At 46.1% G+C, this 19,242-nt stretch overlaps 1 protein-coding gene and 1 long non-coding RNA gene across 4 annotated transcripts in view; one reads left to right on the top strand and one right to left on the bottom strand.

The window, feature by feature from the left end:
• Positions 1-19,242, top strand: part of LOC306648876 — a 603,819-nt gene that overhangs the window by 67,722 nt on the left and 516,855 nt on the right. The gene's annotated exons all lie outside the window — the stretch shown is intronic.
• Positions 1,016-4,401, bottom strand: LOC306649614 (uncharacterized protein). 3 transcript variants are annotated; one of them, XM_079120711.1, is made up of 3 exons: positions 2,777-4,401; positions 2,483-2,694; positions 1,016-2,025 (listed from the first exon to the last, which is right to left on the bottom strand). In XM_079120711.1, exons 1-2 carry the CDS (start codon positions 3,706-3,708, stop codon positions 2,619-2,621), a joined length of 1,008 nt encoding a protein of 335 aa, XP_078976837.1. In that variant the 5' UTR covers positions 3,709-4,401; the 3' UTR covers positions 1,016-2,025; positions 2,483-2,618. The 3 variants fall into 3 exon arrangements, with proteins under 3 accessions (XP_078976837.1, XP_078976838.1, XP_078976836.1); XM_079120712.1 differs by having other exon boundaries at positions 2,888-4,401; XM_079120710.1 differs by having other exon boundaries at positions 2,483-4,401.

The following is a 19,242-nucleotide window of genomic DNA, read 5'->3' as shown; positions in this document are numbered from 1 at the left end:
AGACTTGAGAGACTGGGGAGGCATCACTGTGATGGGTAAACTGCAGAGAGCATCACCAAGACCCAGGAGGGCCAGGGACATTCCTGTGGAGGCCCAGGGGCCTTAGATAAAAGGTGGAAACACATTAATGCCTTGATGGCCTTTGTAAACTCAGCAATTGCTTATGTTGTTTCAGAAATGGGGGGGAAACATTCCCCAGAAGATTCGGGCTGGGAGGAGACAGCCTTTGAAGCAACCCAGGAGCTTCTCAGCTGCAGCCTTGTCACTTTGAAGTTCTCAGCTCACTCTCCCAGGGAAATGGGGAGGCTCCAAGAGATTGAAGCAAAGAAAATTCATAGAACAGAAAGAGCCAAGGGCCCCACGCTGTGCCCTCCAGCGGCTGCCTGGCAGGAAGCTCTGCTGAGTAGCTTTGGTTTTCATTGGAAACCTTTTGTCATGTTCCTGTCAGGGCAGGATGGTGAGCGTGGGCTGTGCTGTGGTCAGTGGTTAGATTTTCTCCATTCTTAACAGTGGACAGAGACAGTGGGGTGACAGGATGAAGGCATGGACAAGTGGGGAACTGACCTTGAGAGGAGGTGGAGGTCACCACAGAAGGTTTTGAATTCACAAAAGCATTTTTGCTACGGGGATGATGAGGGGCATTTGCCTATGGAACAGGCCACTGGAGAGTCCAAGAAGGAACTGCCCAGGCCTCCAGAGTTGTGGTTTTAATTATCCGGTTAGTCACTGTTTTACTGTCATCCAAATTTAATAAGCTAGACTGTGAACTGTGAGACAAAAAAAAAAAAGTTTTCCAAACCTTTCTGTTTATGGCCTCTCTGGGCTATCTAGCAGACAGAGGCAGAATCCCAGAGCCCATCAACCCTGGAAAAGTGGGGATCACACACTTTCCTTCCTCCCTCCCTCCCTTCCTTTTCTTTTCCTTCCTTCCTTCCTTCCTTCCTTCCTTCCTTCCTTCCTTCCTTCCTTCCTTCCTTCCTTCCTTCCTTCCTTCCTTCTTTCCTTCTTTCCTTCCTTTCTTTCTTTCTTTAACTATAACCCTGAACCCAGGACCTCAGGCAGTGGCTAGTCAGGTTGAACTAGAAAAATTTAAGAGCCAACAGCTTATAAACGGCTCAGAGAGAAGTTTCACTAGTACAGAGCACTTGTAGGCCAAGTCCAGAGTTACAAGCCTGGCGGTGGTATCTGTGAGCTCTGGAACATCAAGCATGGGATTGTTCACTTAGTTTTACCTGGGAAGTAGCAGAGTCGTGTCACTCCTGGACCTTGGAGCCTGGGGGGTGTGCTGGGGTGGCACTCCCAGGATGGGAATATGCAGGTTTTTGTACCCCTGACCTTGAAGCAAGGCCGCATTCAGTGTGCACAGTTCAGGCTTCTATCTTGAGAAACTTGATCCTTTAACTTGAACACTCTGCTCTTTGTGTTTTGCACAACAGGAAAGTCCTGCTCCTCACTCAGCTCAGCTCAGTCTCCTGGCTTTAGCTTCCCTCCTGAGCACCTGATGGCTGCTGATTTATTATGATTCACTGTCATTCTGTTTGGACTTATATTTCTAGCATCTCACTAGAGCCGCTGTGGCCCATCTCCTATGCAAGACTTTCCACACCGAGGCTGCCAGGCCGGCAGGAGAGGAGACCTCCAATCCATCTGTCAACATTTGAATAATTTCATCCACACAAGTCTCTTCCAGCCACCTGCACTATTTTTATTTCCCTGAACCATGCAAGCCAAAGGCGCCGGCAGGGCTGCTTCCTCTGTGGAGCAGGACTCATTGCGTGGCCTCCAGTGTGCTGAGAGCCCACCACACTGGTTTCTTTGTGAAGTCACCGTTTTAGAGGTTTCCTGAGCTCTGGCCTCCTTCCTGGTATCTTCACACATTCTGGACATGTGTCAGTTCAGTAAAAATGAAAAGGACTCTCACTTGCTCACTCTCACACCTTGCACTGTGGAGAATACTGAAGTCCCTGGGAAGTGTTCTGAAGAATACAGTGTACTTAAGAGTCATGCAAGGTGGGTGGGTTCCACCTAATGGAAGTCCCAAAGGGAAAAAGAATTCCATGGTTAATTGAATTTTGCATACCCAATTCCCCTCTTGGTGATTCAAGATGCATATATATTAAAAGTGTGAGAAGTTCTTTAAGTAAATCCTGTTCTCCCTTTGATCCCACCATTTCCCAAAAACAGCGTGACACTGACCATGGAACTTGGAGGAACTAATTAATGTCTTTCGGAATATACTTTAGGAAATGATCTAACATGGTTTCCAAGAAGGCACCTTACTCTTCAGAGTAAGTGGCCATAGTTGGTGACATGTGGTTATCACAAAGAAGAGAGGGTGCCATTAGCATTTAATGCACAGAGGAGGGAAGATGCTAATCTTCCTGTAGTGCAGCCTGGTTCCAAGCCAGGTGCCCACAGCACTTCCCACTCAGCTTCCCACCCCCATTAAGAAGCAGCGGTGGGACATGTGCTCAACACTCACCTCTAACTGTCCTCTGGGTTCCCTGACTCCTTGTTTCCTCTTGTTAGAATGCTCGTATAGACCCCCACTCCCCAGTTATTTGAGAGAGTTCTTTCTTGGGATTTTTGTTTGTTTTGAGTGTGGTCGGGTTTGGAGTTCACACAGCAACAAGGGGGCAGAGCTCCATGTTTCCATCAATTCTGGAGATGAAGAAAGAGCGGTCCAGGTGATCCCTGAGGCATAAAGAGGAAGTCGATCACCTTTCTGTCAAACTTTTCACCTCTCAGGGGAAACAGTCCAAACCTAAGACAACACCTGGTGCTAGACAAGGTCCAGGGACTTCGGGAAGAAAAATGAGCAGAGAGAGCGGAAGCCTCCCGCCTTCTTTGGGGGGAGGAAGGGTAACGCAGCATCGGAGACACAAACCACAATCTGCAACTCAAAGTCACTTGCTTCAGGGTGTCCCCGCTTCTCTCAAAACAGAAAACGCCCATGGCAACTAGCGAGTATGGCCTGAAGCGGCAGCGTGTGTTTAACAAAACAAGTGGTGGGTGGGCGGCTCCTAGCTGCAGCCACCCGAGGAGATCCTGGCCCCGCGCCTGGCCCGGAGCCGCCCCGCGCGGGTCCCCGGCGGGGCTGGCTCTACTTCCCGCGCTGCGCAGTTTGGCTGCGGGGCGGAGCTGCCGGGCGGGCACGGCGTGGAGGACGGAGACGCCCATCCGCCCCACAGCAGCCCGGCTGCAGCGCCGGCCGAGAAATGAGTTATCTGGCTTTAGCCAGAGAAGTGTGACTTTGATGGAGAAATCCATCAGCCTCTTGGTGACTCGTCCTGCACTCAACTGAAAGAGCGCAGCCTGCGGACACCGCAGAGCTCGGAGCAGGCCGAGCCTCGTTTCCATTCCCCGGGCTTCGGTTGGCGAAGTGCACGGTTGGGCGTTGGTCTGCGGAGCAGTCAAAACGATCCTCCCCAGCCCAGAGACGTTTGAACGTGAATTACTTTGGTGCTTGCTTCCTCCTTCCTCTTTGTCAGTACGGGGGGGGGGGGGGGGGGGGGACGGTGAATTTTTGGCGGGGCGGGGGGCAAAGTCCTGGCAGGGGTGCTCAATAGCCGGGTTTTGCCGACTGCGACACTGAGCTCCAGGGAGATCAGGTTTCAGGTCACACGGCTGGTAAACAGAACAGGACAGGAGTGGTGCCTCCACTCCTTGGGCCTCCCACGTTGGCCATTGTTTTCCCTCGTTGCTCATGGAAGCAAATTTTTGTTGATTTTTCTCTCTGTTAAGAATTATAAAAACTAGAGGGAAATGCAAGATTCTTCTAGTATTAAATGAATGTCTACCAAACCCATCTGAGAGTCATCTGGCTCTTTTGGATAAAGCAACTTTGACTTGTTATTTATCATCATCATCATCAGTAGTACTGGGAACTGAACCCAGGGATGCTTTATCAATGAGCTACATCCCCAGACCTTTTTGTGTTTTATTTTGGGACAGGGTCTCACTATATTGCCCAGGCTGGCCTCGAACTTTTGATCCTCCTGTCTCAGCCTCCCAAGTAGCTGGAATTACAGGCATGCACCACCGGCTCTACTCTTTATTATTAATTAGAGTCTAGACATTTATAACTCTGTAAAATTAGATTATACTATGTGGAAACTGTTAAAATGTAAATTGACTTTTCTGTTCAATGGAGATGCAAATCATTTCTGTGAGCTAGGAAAGCAACTCCAAAGGTTTTGGTTTTGTTGCCCTGCAGGACATTAACTGATTTTGTATCTAACTTTGCAATCTTACTTCAGCATTCTTTTTTGTTCTCTGAATGCATAGTTTTTTTTTGTTTGTTTGTTTGTTTGTTTCTCTTTGAACCAGGTTTGTCACCCTGCAGATTCCCTTGTTAATGAAAAATCACTGACATGTACTCACCATCTCTTGTCAAGGCCTCATATTCCTCTGCTTTTGTAGTCCCCACCAATTTAATATCAGCTTGAAAGGCGCACTTAACACCTACTGTTCTCTGGCTCAGATGGTTTCTCTGGAACATTCTCATGGCATCAGGAGAATACATCACATCTCTAGGGATACATACTCCCCACCTTTGCAAGTGAAAGAAATTTCTATGATCACCAGAACAAAACTAGAACTGTCAACATGTACAAACTCAACATGTTACTCCAAGTAATCTGCACCTCTCCGCTCACATTTTGTTCATTCTGTGTCCATGATCTGGGGCTGGAGCTCTGGTCCTCAGTACACCTGCTATACTCTCAGCCCTGCTAAGAGCCTCTGCCCCTACACAGTCATACACGTGACTCCAGGGCCCAGTGCAGATGACTAAACCGTGGCCATGCACCTGCTCCATGCAGCTGCCCACCTACTGATTGAACAGTCAGGGAAGGCAGGCCAGGCCCAATCAGATGAATGAGATCCCAGACTTAGCAAATTTGACAAGGAGACTTGGAGTTAGTACTTGGTAGCACAGGAGCCAAAGATCAAGAAGGGATTTGAAGTCACAAATCAACAGAACAATAATTAGCAGGAAGGGCAGCAGCAGGTGTGGAATGCCCAAGTTGCTCAGGTGGCTAAGCACGGAGACACAGAGGCATGGGCCCCACTGCTGACCTGGCAAGGTCAAGTGTCTACTTTTTGGGATTGTGTTTGATCTTGAAAGACTCTGGGTTCCTCAGCTATGTCCTGGGTTCTGTCAGGCTCTGGGACTCTTCTGCTGCTCCCATTCCTCCCAAAGGCCAAGTGTTGTGGTTTCCTGGGTTGCCATCGGATTCATCATTTGGTCTACAACTCTGACTGTCTTATCCATGTGTGCCCTTCAAAGAAACCCCACAGTTCTTGAGGGAAATTTACAGGTCTCCGCTTCTTTCCATCAAAAGACCCTGACTTGCTTTTTCTAATAACTTAGTAGGTTAAGTAATGAAGTGTTATAAGAATAATAAAATATATCCTAGTGTTGGTGGGAATGCAAATTAGTACAGCCATTATGGAAAACAGTATGGAAGTTCTTAAAAAATCTGCAAATAGAACTACCATATGATCCAGCAGTCCCATTCCCAGGCATTTTTTCCAAACAAAATGAAATCAGTATATTGAAGAGACATCTGCTCTATCATGTCCATTGCAGCATTATCCACCGTAGATAAGATATGCAATCAACCTGATTACCATCAGTGGATGAATGGATAAGAAAAATGTGTTACATATATACTATGGAATATTATTTAGTCATAAAAAAGAAGGAAATCCTTCCATTTGCCCCAATATAACCAAACTGTAGGACAGTATGATAAGTGAAATGAATTAAGCACAGAAAGACAAATATCACATTTTCTTGCTTATATATCGAAACTAAAAAAAGTTGATTTCATGGATGTAGAGAATAGAATAGTAATTACCAGAGTCTGAGAAGGATGTGGGGGAGGGAAGAAAAGAGGATCATAATGGATACGGGGGTACAGTTAGATAGTAGCTATAACTTCTTATGTGTTCTATAGTACAGTTGGATAATTATAGTTGACAACAATTAAATACTTCAAAACAGTTAGTAGAGAGGATTTTGAATGCTCCCATTTTAAGGATAAATATTTGAAGTGATGGATATGCCTATCACTCTGTTATGATTGTCACATTATATACATATATTGAAATAATCACACTGTACCCAATAAATAGTACAATTATTATGTTTCAATTTAAAATTTTTTCAAACATTTAAAAAATATTATTCCCTTTTGTTCATTCTACTGTCTCCAGGCTTGTCAAGGATTTTCTAAGAAAAATTAAGTTTCTTTGGTTAGACCTGTTTTTTCTCCATCTCTCTCCATTCATTTATATTTGCTCACTTATCCTCTCCAGAAGCACATCGTGGATTCTAAATGAGTGAGGCAACATTCATGTGCTGAAGAAGCTCACAATCTCACCAATGCAGTGTTGTAAGAGGGGGGCTGGTACAGGAACGAAGCAGGAGGAGGCCTGGGTGCATCCTGAGGTGGGGGTGCCAGAACCTGGTGGCCAGGGTGGGGTGGGAAGGGCACTCCCTGGCTCCGTGGCCTGCCTTGGCAGCTTTTCTTCCTGCCTTTCCCATAAACACTTGCTCTCATGCTTCTGGCCTGGAACCACACATAACCAAAGCCATATGTTCGACTTGGATTAATTAAATAGTGGCCTCAGCAAAATTTATGGTTCTCCTTCTGATGCTTTTGTGTCGCAATGTCTTTAATATTTGTTACTATGAGATGTTTGTTATATTTAACCCTGTAGCTTGGGTTCCATTGGTCTGTAAAGTCTAAATGTTGAGAGACTTCTGGTCTTGATTTTTAAAAATAAGTATTGTTTTTGGTTTATTTCATGAGAACATATATTCTCTCTTCTAGTTTGGATCAATGAGGGTCCAGTCTTAGTTTTTCTGGGCAATGACTGTAATCTTAACTGATTTTAGGAAATGGTGTTTAAAAAGGCTGTCCCAATCCTCAGCTGTCACTCCAACTCCAGATAAATTTCTAATTTCCAGTCCAATTTATAATCCCAAGCATCTAAGCACACAGAATGGCAGGAAAAGGGAATTTATCTAGGGACAGGAATTTCAGGTTGAGCTCAGCTTTTTCTCCTTCCAGGGGCCACGCCCAGTGCTGCATCGAGGTGTATGGCAGCATCGGCAAATGTAGTACTGTGCAAGGGAACTGAACTGTGTTCCTAGCTTGTAGAGCTTTGCAGACACCATGGTACAGCAGCCCTGGCCCTCTTCCCTTCTCTCACAAGGACCAGCACCAATGGTGGGATGTCATGGCAGATTATGGGGAGGGAAGGTTATAGTGACCCATGACCTTGTGCAAGTCCCCTGAACTTCAGGTCTGTCTTAGCTCCTTCCTCTGTAGTGTACACAAGGACAGTGCCTGCTTCCTAAGGGGTGAGAGTGCAAAGGGTATGATTTCCTTCGTGGATGGAGCACAGACTTGTCCTTCTGAGCCTCATAAATGTACGTTTAGGCCGGGCAACTTTCAAACACAAACGGAGACTTCCTGTGTGACCCCAATGTTTTCCTCCAGACAGGGCATCCAGGCATTTCTCCAAGGCAGGGTTGGATGGGGTTCATTCTGACTACTGTGCTACCCGCCCAGCTGAGTGCCTGGGGATCCACTGCACCAGATTTGCAGGGATCTGGGCTCCTTAGACGCATCAGGTTCAGGCCCCTTCTGCCCTGCCTTAACTCCTTTTTTTTCTCCTCCCTGTACTGGGGATTGAACCCAGGGTCTCGCACATGTTAGGCAAGCACTCTACCACTGTGCTACACCCCAGACCTTTTATTTTATTTTGAGACAGGGTCTTGCTAAGCTGCCCAGCCTGACTTTGAACGTGTGATCCTCTTGCTTTAGTGTCCAGTGTCGCCCGGATTACAGGAGTGGACACTCTGCCTGGCCTAACTACTCTTTACATCCGACCCTGTGTCCAGGGAGATTTCTCCATGATTTCAAATAATAAATTATGATTCAGAAGACATTCTTCTATATATTTCTCAGGCTTCTGCCCTCCTCTACTGCCTGACCCAGACCTTCTAGCACTCAGCTTGGAAACAAATGAATTTCTACCCTTAAAGACTCTGTTCACCCTCCTCCTTTTTGTCTCTTCCATTGGAATTAGTAAACCAGGTTTGCCTCCTGCACAGGATTTATCAAATTCATGTGCCCCCGGCTGTATTAGGGGAAAGACCCTTTGTTTCGTCTGCTCAGCATTATCCTGCTTTTTCTTGGTGTCTTCAGCCTTCTTCCTCTACTTACTTTCCCACTGTGTAGTGGTTCTGGTGAAGCTGACCCTTCCCAGCCTCAGGACCTGACACTGACCCAGGCCTACCAATCCACAATGTGGTCAAGGTAGGGTACAGACCCAAGTCACTCAGATTATAGTCCCTGGATTTTTGCTATAATTATTGGAAAAGAGGGTCTAGCTTTCCACAGGGCTTGCTAACCTGTCCTGGTGGAACCTGAGGTGGCTGGTGGCCACCTATACATAGTTTGGGGCTGGAGAGCCATATAGCTGTGAACAACTCTGAGAGGTCGCCACCTGATGACACTGCTGGAGTGCCTGAAGTCCTGGAATTTCTAGTTACATGAGCTGACAGATGATCTTTGGGTCCATTTGAATAGGATTTTATATCACTTGCATTTGAAAGAGATCTGACCACAGGCTGGCTGAAGTATAAGCTCCTTTTCAGCAATCGAAAGCAGTTCAGGGTTTTTTTAGGTTTAGGAGAGGAGAGGGGGGAGGCGGGGGAGAGAAACAGAGCAAAGAGTCAGGGGGCAAGAAGAGCAGAAAAACCCAGGCAGAGAGGCTTGAGTCTATAAAATACTGCCTAAACTTGCTTATTCTTTGTTGAAACCATTCCCTTCTCTCCATCAAAACCATGTCATCTGGCTGGGCACAATGGCGTAAACCTGTAATCCCAGCAGCTCGGGAGGCTGAGACAGGAGGATGGTAAATTCAAAGCCAGCTTCAGCAACTGGGAGGCACTAAGCAACTCAGTGAGACCCTGTCTAAATAAAATACAAAATAGGACTGGGGATGTGGCTCGGTGATCAAGTACCCCTGAGTTCAATCCCTGGTATCTCCCCCAAAAAACAACCCCCGCCCCCGCCCAAAACGGTGTAATCTGTTACCACTGTGGTTTTAGCAACACTCCCTTGAAAAAGAGACTCAGAGAGACTTGCTCTGGCCATGCAGAGCTTTCAGACATAGTGAGGTTTTCTCCCAAGGATCCCTCCTTGTTTGAAACCTCCCCCAACCTGCTTGTTCAGGCTCCTCCCCCAAGCCCTGCTCTGCTCCTCAGAGTTTGGTGATCTTGACCTCCAGCCAGCTTGGGAAAAATCCATGGAGTATGTGTTCCACTTACGGAAGTCTTCAAGGCTTCAGGCTGAAGTTGACTTCCATGGGGCAAGCAGCTTCATGCCCTTCCCAGGTGCCAGTGAGAATTAGAGTAATCTTTTAATCACCCCCACTCCACGCCCCCAAAAATGGTTTAAACCAGATAGAAATCTTCTTTTTCTCAAGTAAATGAAGTCTGGTCTTAGGTTTCTTGACCTTCTCAAGAACCCAGTGTCTTTCTACCGCCCTTCCCCACCATCCTCAGCGTGGGGGTGTCATCCCAGCACCCCCTCCCTACCCCCCTCCTCCCACCTCCACACCACTCTCACTGCCATCATTGGATGAAGCACAGAAAGGCATCTTTTCTGTTGCCAACTAAATGTTGGGGGCCCATTATTAAGGAAAATGTGTAGGATTGATATTGGGGGACACTAGGAGTCTCTGCCAAAAAAAAGGTTCCTAATATGCCACAGGAAAATCCTCATAGGAATAGCTACAGTGCTGGTGAAGCCAAGGAAGGTCACTGGGGAAAGGAATAATTATTTCCAGAAACATTAGGAAAGATAGCCTTCTTCTACAAATGCCAAGAGAATGGCTTGGGCCCACCAGGGGAAACCTACTTCATTATCTGTCCTGAAGAGACAACCCTTAGTGGGTAAGGCCTCCTGTCCCATCTCAATTCTTCAAGAACAGCTGAACCTACAATAGTATTTGGCCTGCTGGAACAGTTCAGAAAACTTCCAGGGAGCCAGAGGCCAGGCAAAGGAGCCCTGTCCCTACTTGACCCTGTCTCAGCTGAGATTAGACAATAGCAGCTTTCTTCATGAAGAAGTGAAGTGGGAAGTGTTTCTTGATATACTTCACTTCCCTTGAGACCCAGGGTCTACTCGTGAATAAGTGAACTGTGGAATTGCACACAAGACTGTTCAGCTTCTTCTGCAGCTCAGGAGAACTGTAACTGGATTCTCCAAACACCACCTTGGCAGGTCACTAACAACCATGTGACAAACAACCTTGAGGGAAGAAACCTAACCTCCCCATTCACTGATCAACACTTGGAAAGTGCTTAAAACGCTGGTCAGCTCAGGTTATGGGCATTCTGGGTGAGAAAAATCATCATCATCATCATCAGCATCAAATACTTATTATATATCCACTATGTATGAAGAACTGCTCTAAGTATTGTGGGAAGATCACAGAGATGAAAAAGACTGTCCTGCCACAGGAGTTTACAATTTAACAGAAAAAAAAAAATGAGTATTTCAAAAGCCATTTTTTTATGTCTATTTCCAAAAACAAAGTAGAAAACAAAGGAGGGAAGAGGCTTGGGGTCCTGCTTCTTGCGTTTACAATTCTAAATGTTTGAAGAGGCTGGTTTCTAAATCCCTGTATCTATTTCAGGGAAGAGATGGAGAGAAGCAGTGCCTCCCGTTGAGTCCTATCACCCCCTGCTTCCTCGCTGAGCCTGCCTCAGGTTATCCCCTCTCTAAGGTGTGACAAGTGCAGTCATTTCTTCCTGGCTCCCTCCCTGTCTTGCACTCTGTGCCCCAGGAAGCGTTAATGTCTGTGAATCACAAGGAGCTTTCTGAGAACTGATTTTACATCCCCTCTTTCTTGGGAATGTGGGAGTAAAACAGCTGGCTTTTCAAAATGGCTATTTTGTTTTGAATTCATCTTCCAAGAAGATTTTCTCAGAAGAAGTGATGAGTGAGGGTCAGAGAGCAGATAAAATGCCCACAGGAGAGTAAAACAAGATACCAGGTTCCCCTGGGGGAAGACTGCTGATTTCCAGAGCCCCGCCTTCTGCCACCAGACGGGAAGGCAGCTCTTTCATCTCTGGGCGCCCTTGTCCTCCAGTCTGTGCCTTCAGCAGCCACTGCGCCTACTCCAGGGTCACACTCCTCCACATTCCACAGCAATGCAGGGTCCTCAAAGCCATCCACATTTCATTCATTTTTTTCATGTATCCTTTCTATATTCATTCAACGTTTATAGGTGTCACCTGGAAGTCTTGTCTCTGTTTGCTCTCAGAAAGGGTTTGTATTTGCATCTCCCTTTCTGTACCATTCGTTTCATTTCCCAAGTGGTTTTGGACTTGAAAGGAGACGTTACTCACAAGCTTTCCCAATAGCAATGTCTCAATTCCTTAGGGAGACACTTACTTCTCCAAAGAAGCCTCTCTGCGTCCTTGGCCCAGGTTAACATCCATCTTCCTGCACATGCTCACCGGGGCCTTCAAAAGGACCGTAGGATCTTTGTGCAGCCCCTGATTGTCTCCAGGGAAATCAGAGATGCCTGGATATGGCAAACAAAGACTCCTTGTGTCGGTGGGGCTGAGTTACCCGACAGGCCTGAAATGTAGCTTCCTCCCCTGGGGCTCAGAAAAAGAACCTGAAAGGCTAGAATGATGGGTCAAAATGAAGATAAGATTTAAAAGGAATAGAAGTGGAGTTCTGTACCTAGTGATTAAATGAAAGAAGAAAATGAAGGCAGAAGGAATCCCATTTGATGATGGTGTAAGTGAAGCTGGTTAGAGACTTCGGTTGACTGCAAGCTTAGTGTGCACAAGGGACTGATGTGGCAGATGGAAACCCAGACAACACTTGACTATGTCGGCAGAGTCATAAGTGTCTCAGGGGGTAGGGCCCCTGATCTTGTCACAGGCCAAGCCGCACCTGAAATGTTGAGTTCTGGGTCCACGCAGAAGGATCCCAGAGGAGGGTGGTATAAATGTGGAGACCACACCTTGTGAGAAACCTTTGATTTCCAGTCTATAAAAATAATTTATAGACATGACAACCTTCTTCAAATTGGTCAGATGGAAAAGAGAGCCTGGACAATGGCTTCACTGTTCTCAGGTTGTGGACTTCCACAACTTTCGGCTTCTTCACTTCCAAGTTTGACCTGCATCTTCTTCTTTCCTTTCAGGTCCACCTGACTCTGAGGAAGAACTTTTCCTTCTCCTTCCAGAGGCTGACCTCATCTTCTCCCTCCGGAGAAGGGCACAAATACACTGACAATTACCACCTCCTCAAGGATCTTTCATTTGTCCTTTTTCCCATAAGCTGCAAATATAAGAGAGACAATAATTTGGGCACTTTTTTTTTTTTCCAGAGCAAATAAATCTTATTTATTTATTCCTTTTAGTTATACATAACAGTAGAATTTATTTTGACATAATTAAATGTGGGCACTTTTTTATGTGCCAGGTGCATAGTGACTAATATCTTACCTTGATTAATCCTCACACTAGTCCAATGAAGTAGATCATGTCCTCTCCATTTATAGATGAGGGCCCAGAGGCTTACAGGAGTTCAAGGACATTCCCAAGCCCACACAGCTGCCAGGTGGTCCAATGAGAAACCCAGCCTCCCTTGCTTTCAGTCTGTTGAACACTCCCCTCTGGTTAGCAGCCAGTGCCTCAGAGGATGACTCCTAGCATGTGTCCACGTCCTCTCACTCACTCAGCCCGCTGCAGTCTGCTTGCTGCTGACTGCAGAAACAGCTCTCCAGAGGGTCAATGGGACCCTACTAGTTAATCCCAACAGCCTTTCCTCAGTGCCCACTCCACAGACCCATCTGTGACATTGGCATTGACGCTAATGACTCTACCTCCTCTTCTTCCCACAACTGGTTGAGCCTGTCTAGCCTGCCAATTTACCTCTTTCCCATCCCAAGTCCCACTTCAAATGTCAGTGGCCATTTAAACAAATCTGAGGACTCAGCTGGAGTTGGAAGCCAGAGATCTGGGGAGGGGGGATTTCCTTGGTAGGTGTAGGGATGTAATTGTCTGAATAGGTCCCCCACAACATTCATATGTCGAAGCTTAAACTCTAATGTGATATATTAATATATCACCTGCCTTTGGGAAGTGATTTTGGGCAGAGACCTCATGGATGACCTTATAAAAGAGGTGTGAAGGAGCCATTCCTCCCTTTTGCCCTCTCATAGCTTTCTACCATGTGAGGACAGAGCCTTTGTCTCCCTAGTTCTTCACTCCATGTGAAGACACAAGTCCCTACCTGAGGAACAGGACCTCACCAGACACCAAATCTGCCAGGGCCTTGATCTAGGATTTCCCAGCCTCCAGAACTGAGAGAAAATAAATTTCTGTTCTTGCTAAATTGCTCAGTATGTGGTATTTTGTTATAGCAGCACAGATTAAGATGAAGGCAAGATTTAGGGTGCAGTTCCAACCATCCAAATGTTCTCATACCCATATTGGGTGGAGTTATATAAAGGGTGCAGAAAGTTATAGGGGCAAGGGATGGGGATGGGGATTGTCTCAAGAAGCAGAGCAAGCTAGTAGGGCAGAAGACAGCAGTTAGGGAGAAAGATGGTTCAGTTCATGGAGAAAGAAGACTGAAGCTGTGGGAGAGGATGTCTGTGACAGGTATATATTGCTGGGGTCACAGATGTCAAGGAATCAAGTCTCTAATCGTTGACTGGCTTATCCATCTGGACTCTGAAATCTCCTAAAATCATGGCAGGAGGTGAGTGTAACCTCTCTGACTCGTGCCTGCTTCCCTTGTGAAGCTGGGTCCTCTGCAGCAAAATTTAGTAACTACCTTCACTTTAGACCTATCTTCGCTTTTCCTATTTGCCCAGGACTCAACAGTCCTGTTCCCCTTGAGCGGGCCGTAAATCCAGCGCTGAGAAGTGTAACTCTGGGAGTGCCCTTCACACAATGCCCAGGGGAGGCCTGAAGCCACACAGAAGGAATGAATGGAGTCTCAAGCTGTGTGTCCCATTCTAATTCAGTTCAGCAGCATCCTGTGAGCATAAACTGATGCCAGGCTCTGAGGGACAATTAAGACAGGTTACCTTGGGAAAGGGGGAAGGGAAAGAGTTTTCTGCCCAGGTGTTGATGTCCTGCTGATTTTAAGTCAAGGCAAAACCTTAGAGAGTTCCAGATGTAGCCTTAAGCTCTCTCTTCTGGGATGGGCATTTGCAAATCTCCTTTGGAATCCTAGAAACTCTTTAGTGTGATAAATGAGAGGACAACAGTTTGAGTGGGACTATTCAAGACTACCTGGTCCCTCTAAGTTATTGATTTCCCTACCCCCATCAAGTTACCAGGTGAGCAAAGTGGAAATGTGTATGCCTTCGTAGACGGACCTGCTTCTGGGTCCTCTAGGGCAGATCCTCTGGTTTTTTCTCCTGTTCTCCAGTGGAGGGGGAGCAGCATCTGCTGCCTTTCCCTTTGTTCCATCTCCTACCTCATTTTGTTTTGAAGGGAGTCTGAGGATCTCTTTTCATTTTCACGTGGAAACAACTGCTGCCTCCAAAACCTGGCGTGTGTTTCTCAGAGAATTATCTCTTGACTTTTTCTGCATCAAAAAATACTAGAGCAGCGCAGGGGCTCCTTCTCCTAATTTCTATGGAAAAGGCAGGAAGAGAGCCCCCAAAGGGATGGCTCCCCTTACTTTGTTCTGTTTCAGGCTGTGATGCTTCAGTAGAGCAAGGCTGAAGATTCAGCAAGACAGAAGGAAAGGTCTTGGATGGTTGCCACCTGGATCTACCCTCAGAGACTTCTTGGAGAGCCAGTCTCTCTTTCTTTGCCTGATTGGCCATTAACATTTCTGCTGTGGGGCTTGGGTGCCCAGGTTGCTGCTATATGAGCTATAAAAACCCAAGCAGAACTGGAACATCAAATTGCTGTGGGTTCACTTTTGGCTGGCAGGCCTCATCTATCATAATTGTACACATGTGTGCACATGCGCGCGCACACACACACACACACACACACACACACACAGAAAAATACATCTTGTGGATAAAAAGTCAAAGAGGAGCTTGGAGCACTGGTGAGGAGGGCACTGGTCCACCAGGCAGTGGGTAATCCCTTTACACAGGGGCCAGCTTTGATGTGGGAGGTCAAGCTGGGAAATCCAGAAACCCTCTCCAGAGGATAAATCTAAGATGCTGAGACCAGGGCTATGGTTCTTGAAGCCCTCATATAGTTTGGATCTGGAGATCCAAAGGGCCATGTATTAACAGCTGGGTCATCAGCCTATGGTGCTATTGGGAAGTGGTGGAACATTTAAGAGATGAGGCCTAGTGGGAGGAAGTTAGCTTGTGGGGGAGGGGTGCCCTTGAAGGGGATATAGGGACCCCAACTATTTTTGCTTCCTGGCTGCCACAAGGTGGGCAGCTTTCTTTGCCATGGGCTCCTGCTATGATGGACTGCCTCACCGTATGCCCAGAACTACAGGGTCAAGCAACCACAGACTGAAACCTCAGAAACCATGAACCAAAATAAACCTTTCCTCTATATAAGATTTTTTTATTTTTCAGTACAGGAAATTGAACCAGGGGCATTCTATCACTGTGATACATCCCCAGTCCTTTTAAATTTTTTAAATTTTGAGACAGGTTCTTGTCAAGTGTCCTAGGCTGACCTTGAACTTGCAATCCTCCTGCCTCAGCCTCCCTGGTAGCTAGGATCATAGGCAGGCACCACTGTGCTCAGTTTCTTATTAAGTTGTTTATCTTCAGTATTTATTACAGTGATAGAAAACTGACTAACACAGACTCTTAGCTTGACTACAGTGATTACTGACAACCCTCAGGGCATATTTGATCTGTAGATGTGTTGAACAATATCATAGAAATTTTTGATCCAACATTTATAAGTTGGGAGAATCCAAGATTTATGGTTTCTTTCAGTGGAACAAAATTAGAAGATATTGCTAAACTGGACTTTCAAGGCCCATGGATGTGCCATTTAGACACAGCACATGCACCTGATGGTTCTCCACACTCTCCATCACTCCCGGTGGCAGCTCTTACCCTGAGGCCAGGTGCTACTGACCTTCCACTTGCACAGCTGTTTTTCTTATAGCAGAGAAAGATTTTCCTATATGCCCATTGCCATCAGAAGTGATTTTCCACACTTGACCTCCCTGAGTCCTATGGACTTTAGAATTTACAACCCCTGCTCAAAGTCACCTGGATTAGCCAGGACTAGTTCTGCTGCATGGGACAGAAAAACCCACCTAATGTCAACCAAAATGAAAAAGAACCCCTGGGGCAGGAGTGGGGGTGGTGGTGACAGGATTGAAGGAAGGACTTCAGGAATCACAGAAAATGGTCACTTATCCCTGCCAGTTTTCCCTCCAGTTCCTCTTGCTGCTCATCTCTGCCTATCTTTGCATCCTGGCCTCATCCTCTCAGCAGAAATGCCTTTGCCATGTGGTAAGGAGCATGGCCTCCCAAAAACCCAATTTAGGAAAAAAAAAAAAAAAAAAAGGCATTTGCTTACTGCACTTCTGAAAATCAATCTCAGGAAAGGATGCTGACCTCACTTGGGTCCTAAACCAAACACTTGTGTAGCTGATCACTGCTTAAACAGGTCACAAGTAGTAACTTACTTAAGTTATTAAAGAAGTTAAGAGGATTTCTCAAGGCCATACAACTATTAACTGATGGAGTTGGAATATGAACCCAGGCAGTCTGGCTCCAAAGCCCATGCTTGTACCCCTATGGCATGGTCGTAAGGGTTGTATTAAAAACTCTAGGGGAGCAACAACAGGACTTCCACAGAGCAGGACCTTCATGGGCTCACCCCCTAGGCAAATCACCATTAGGGTGAATGAGAGGTGATGGTGTTAGTGGATTGTTTTTGGTAGGGTTGGGGGTTGCAGAGTAGGAACTATGACTGACAGTCCCACCTGTACACATTACTTGAAGAAGAATGACTCCCCAGAGAAAGAAACCCAAGCAGACAGCAATAATGTCTGACTACCTCAGAAGGATCAGCCCAGGGCTATGGCATCTGCCGGTCTTTCTGCTCCCTCTTCTGAGATCTGAAAGGGTTTCTGGGAAGGACATTCTGGCTCAGGGTCTCTTTTCTAAATCTTTTTATTCTGTTAAGTGAAAGGATAAGGCCTATCTCCTGGGTTGTCAGGAGTCAGTGAGATCAGTAACCAGCTAGCATGACTCATGACACATGGAAAGTTCTAGAATATGACAGCCATTTAAGACTTAACATTCACCCTGGCTCTCATTGGGCAAGAGTCACTTACGGTGCTCTGTACTCACTTCTGACTATATCTGGTCTAGTCTATCCCTCTGACAGTTACACCTGCTCTCCTAGCTTTGCTTTGATTTTTCAGGGTAACGCCTAAGACCTGTGCCCCATTAAGGAGGGTTGCAAAGGGAGAAGAGAGGGCTGGGTGCTGAGTATCTAGGTGGGTAGGTCATTGAGGTGAAAGTCGAAAGAATACTATATGCTTGTGACAAGTTGTGATGGTGGTGAATGAGATGAAATGCAGAGAGAAAGGAACAGAAAGGGAGATGGGGAGAAACAAACTTGGTAAAGTTCTGACTGGTCATTAAAACCCAGAGATCAGCCTTTTTAAAAAAAAAAATGAAACCATAAATAGAAACAAAATATACAAATAGATAAAGGCAAGCTGACCGGACCGAGCAAGGGCAGGGGCTGGGGAGCAGTTAGTTTGACCTTCTTGTTGCCCTCCACACAAGGCTCCTAGGAACAAAGTTTGAAAAATAGATCTGGGTCAGTCCAGGCACTGACAATACCTTTAATATAACACACTCGCTACGTTCCTCAAATGAACCATCTATGTCATTATCCACCCCAAAATGTAGTGTTTTAAAACAATAACCATTTTATTTGCTCCTGATTCTGTGGGCTGGGCTCAGCAGGGTGGTTCTCTCTGGGCTTGCTAGAGACAGGAATGGGGCTGGGTTAGCTAACACTCCCGCATCTGGTAATTGGTGCCTGTCGTTGGCTTCCCTCTGTATACTTAGCCCCTCACCCTCAACTAGGCTATTCTGGAATTCTTCACAGGTGACACTGAATTCTAAGAGGGCAGGAATGGAAAGTGAAAGGTCCCTTGAGGTGGAACTGGGAAACCACACAACACCACATTCTCCTGGTCAAAGCAAGTCACAAGTCCAACTCAGATTCAAGGAGTAAAGAAATAGACCGTTGGTGGAAGAGCAAAGTCACATGGAAAAGAGTTGTTTATATAAGAACGAGATAAATGTATGACTGGTTTTTGCCATCTGCCATTTCTCCTCATTTTCTATAACTCTTTTTCAATAAATTTGGCATGTGTCTGGGCATATAGAGAGACAACTTGTAGTATGTGTGGGGAAATGTGGCAAACACTGCTGGTTTCCTACTCATAATTCATCCTCAATTTCTTTTTGATTAACAGAACCACTCTTATTTTTTTCAGGGTAATAAGGTGCCCAGCTATAAGTATTCACCTCCCTAGATTCCCTAAGTTCTGGGGTCACTATGTGACCCATTTCTGTTCAATAAATGTAACTGGAAGTATCCTGTCAGGGCCTTCAGGAATATTGCTGTTTTCTGAATAAAAGGGATCAGATTCAGTGGCACTTGCCTCTGTCCTCCCCTTTCCTTTCGGTCTCATTCCTGCCTGGGTCACTGTGCAACACTTAGGGGTGAAGCAGCCATCCTGAAATCAGGAGGATGACATGAAGGATGGCAGAATGGAAAGACAGAGGAAGTTTGATCTCATCACAGGTCTCTCTTCTAATCTGGGCTTTCTGAAGCCTGAGAAAAATCAACCCTACTTGGTTAAGTCACTAGAACTGTGGTTTCTGCTACCAAAACAGGGGTTGAGAAGGAAGGCAGAAGTCTGAGCACCAAGGGCCATGCCTCTCAGGAAGACACCATAGCTGTTATGCAAACTGAAATGAGCTTCTGCTTTGTGTTGTGTGCATTTGTGCTCATGTGTATTTGGACATGCACCAGCCTAGATGAATGTGTTTGGGTGCAGGGGCTACTGTGTGTACATAAGTATTTTGTCTTAGTCTATTTTATGCTGCAATAATACAAAACACAGACCAGGTAACTTATAATGGGCAGAAATTTATATGGCTCATGGTTTTGGAAGCTGGGGAGTCCAAGAACATGGTACT

This window comes from Sciurus vulgaris (assembly GCF_902686455.1).
Source record: "Sciurus vulgaris genome assembly, chromosome: 2".
Lineage (NCBI taxonomy): Eukaryota > Metazoa > Chordata > Mammalia > Rodentia > Sciuridae > Sciurus > Sciurus vulgaris.
Note: the sequence above shows the minus strand (reverse complement) of the source record. Positions and strands in the feature narration are given on the sequence as shown.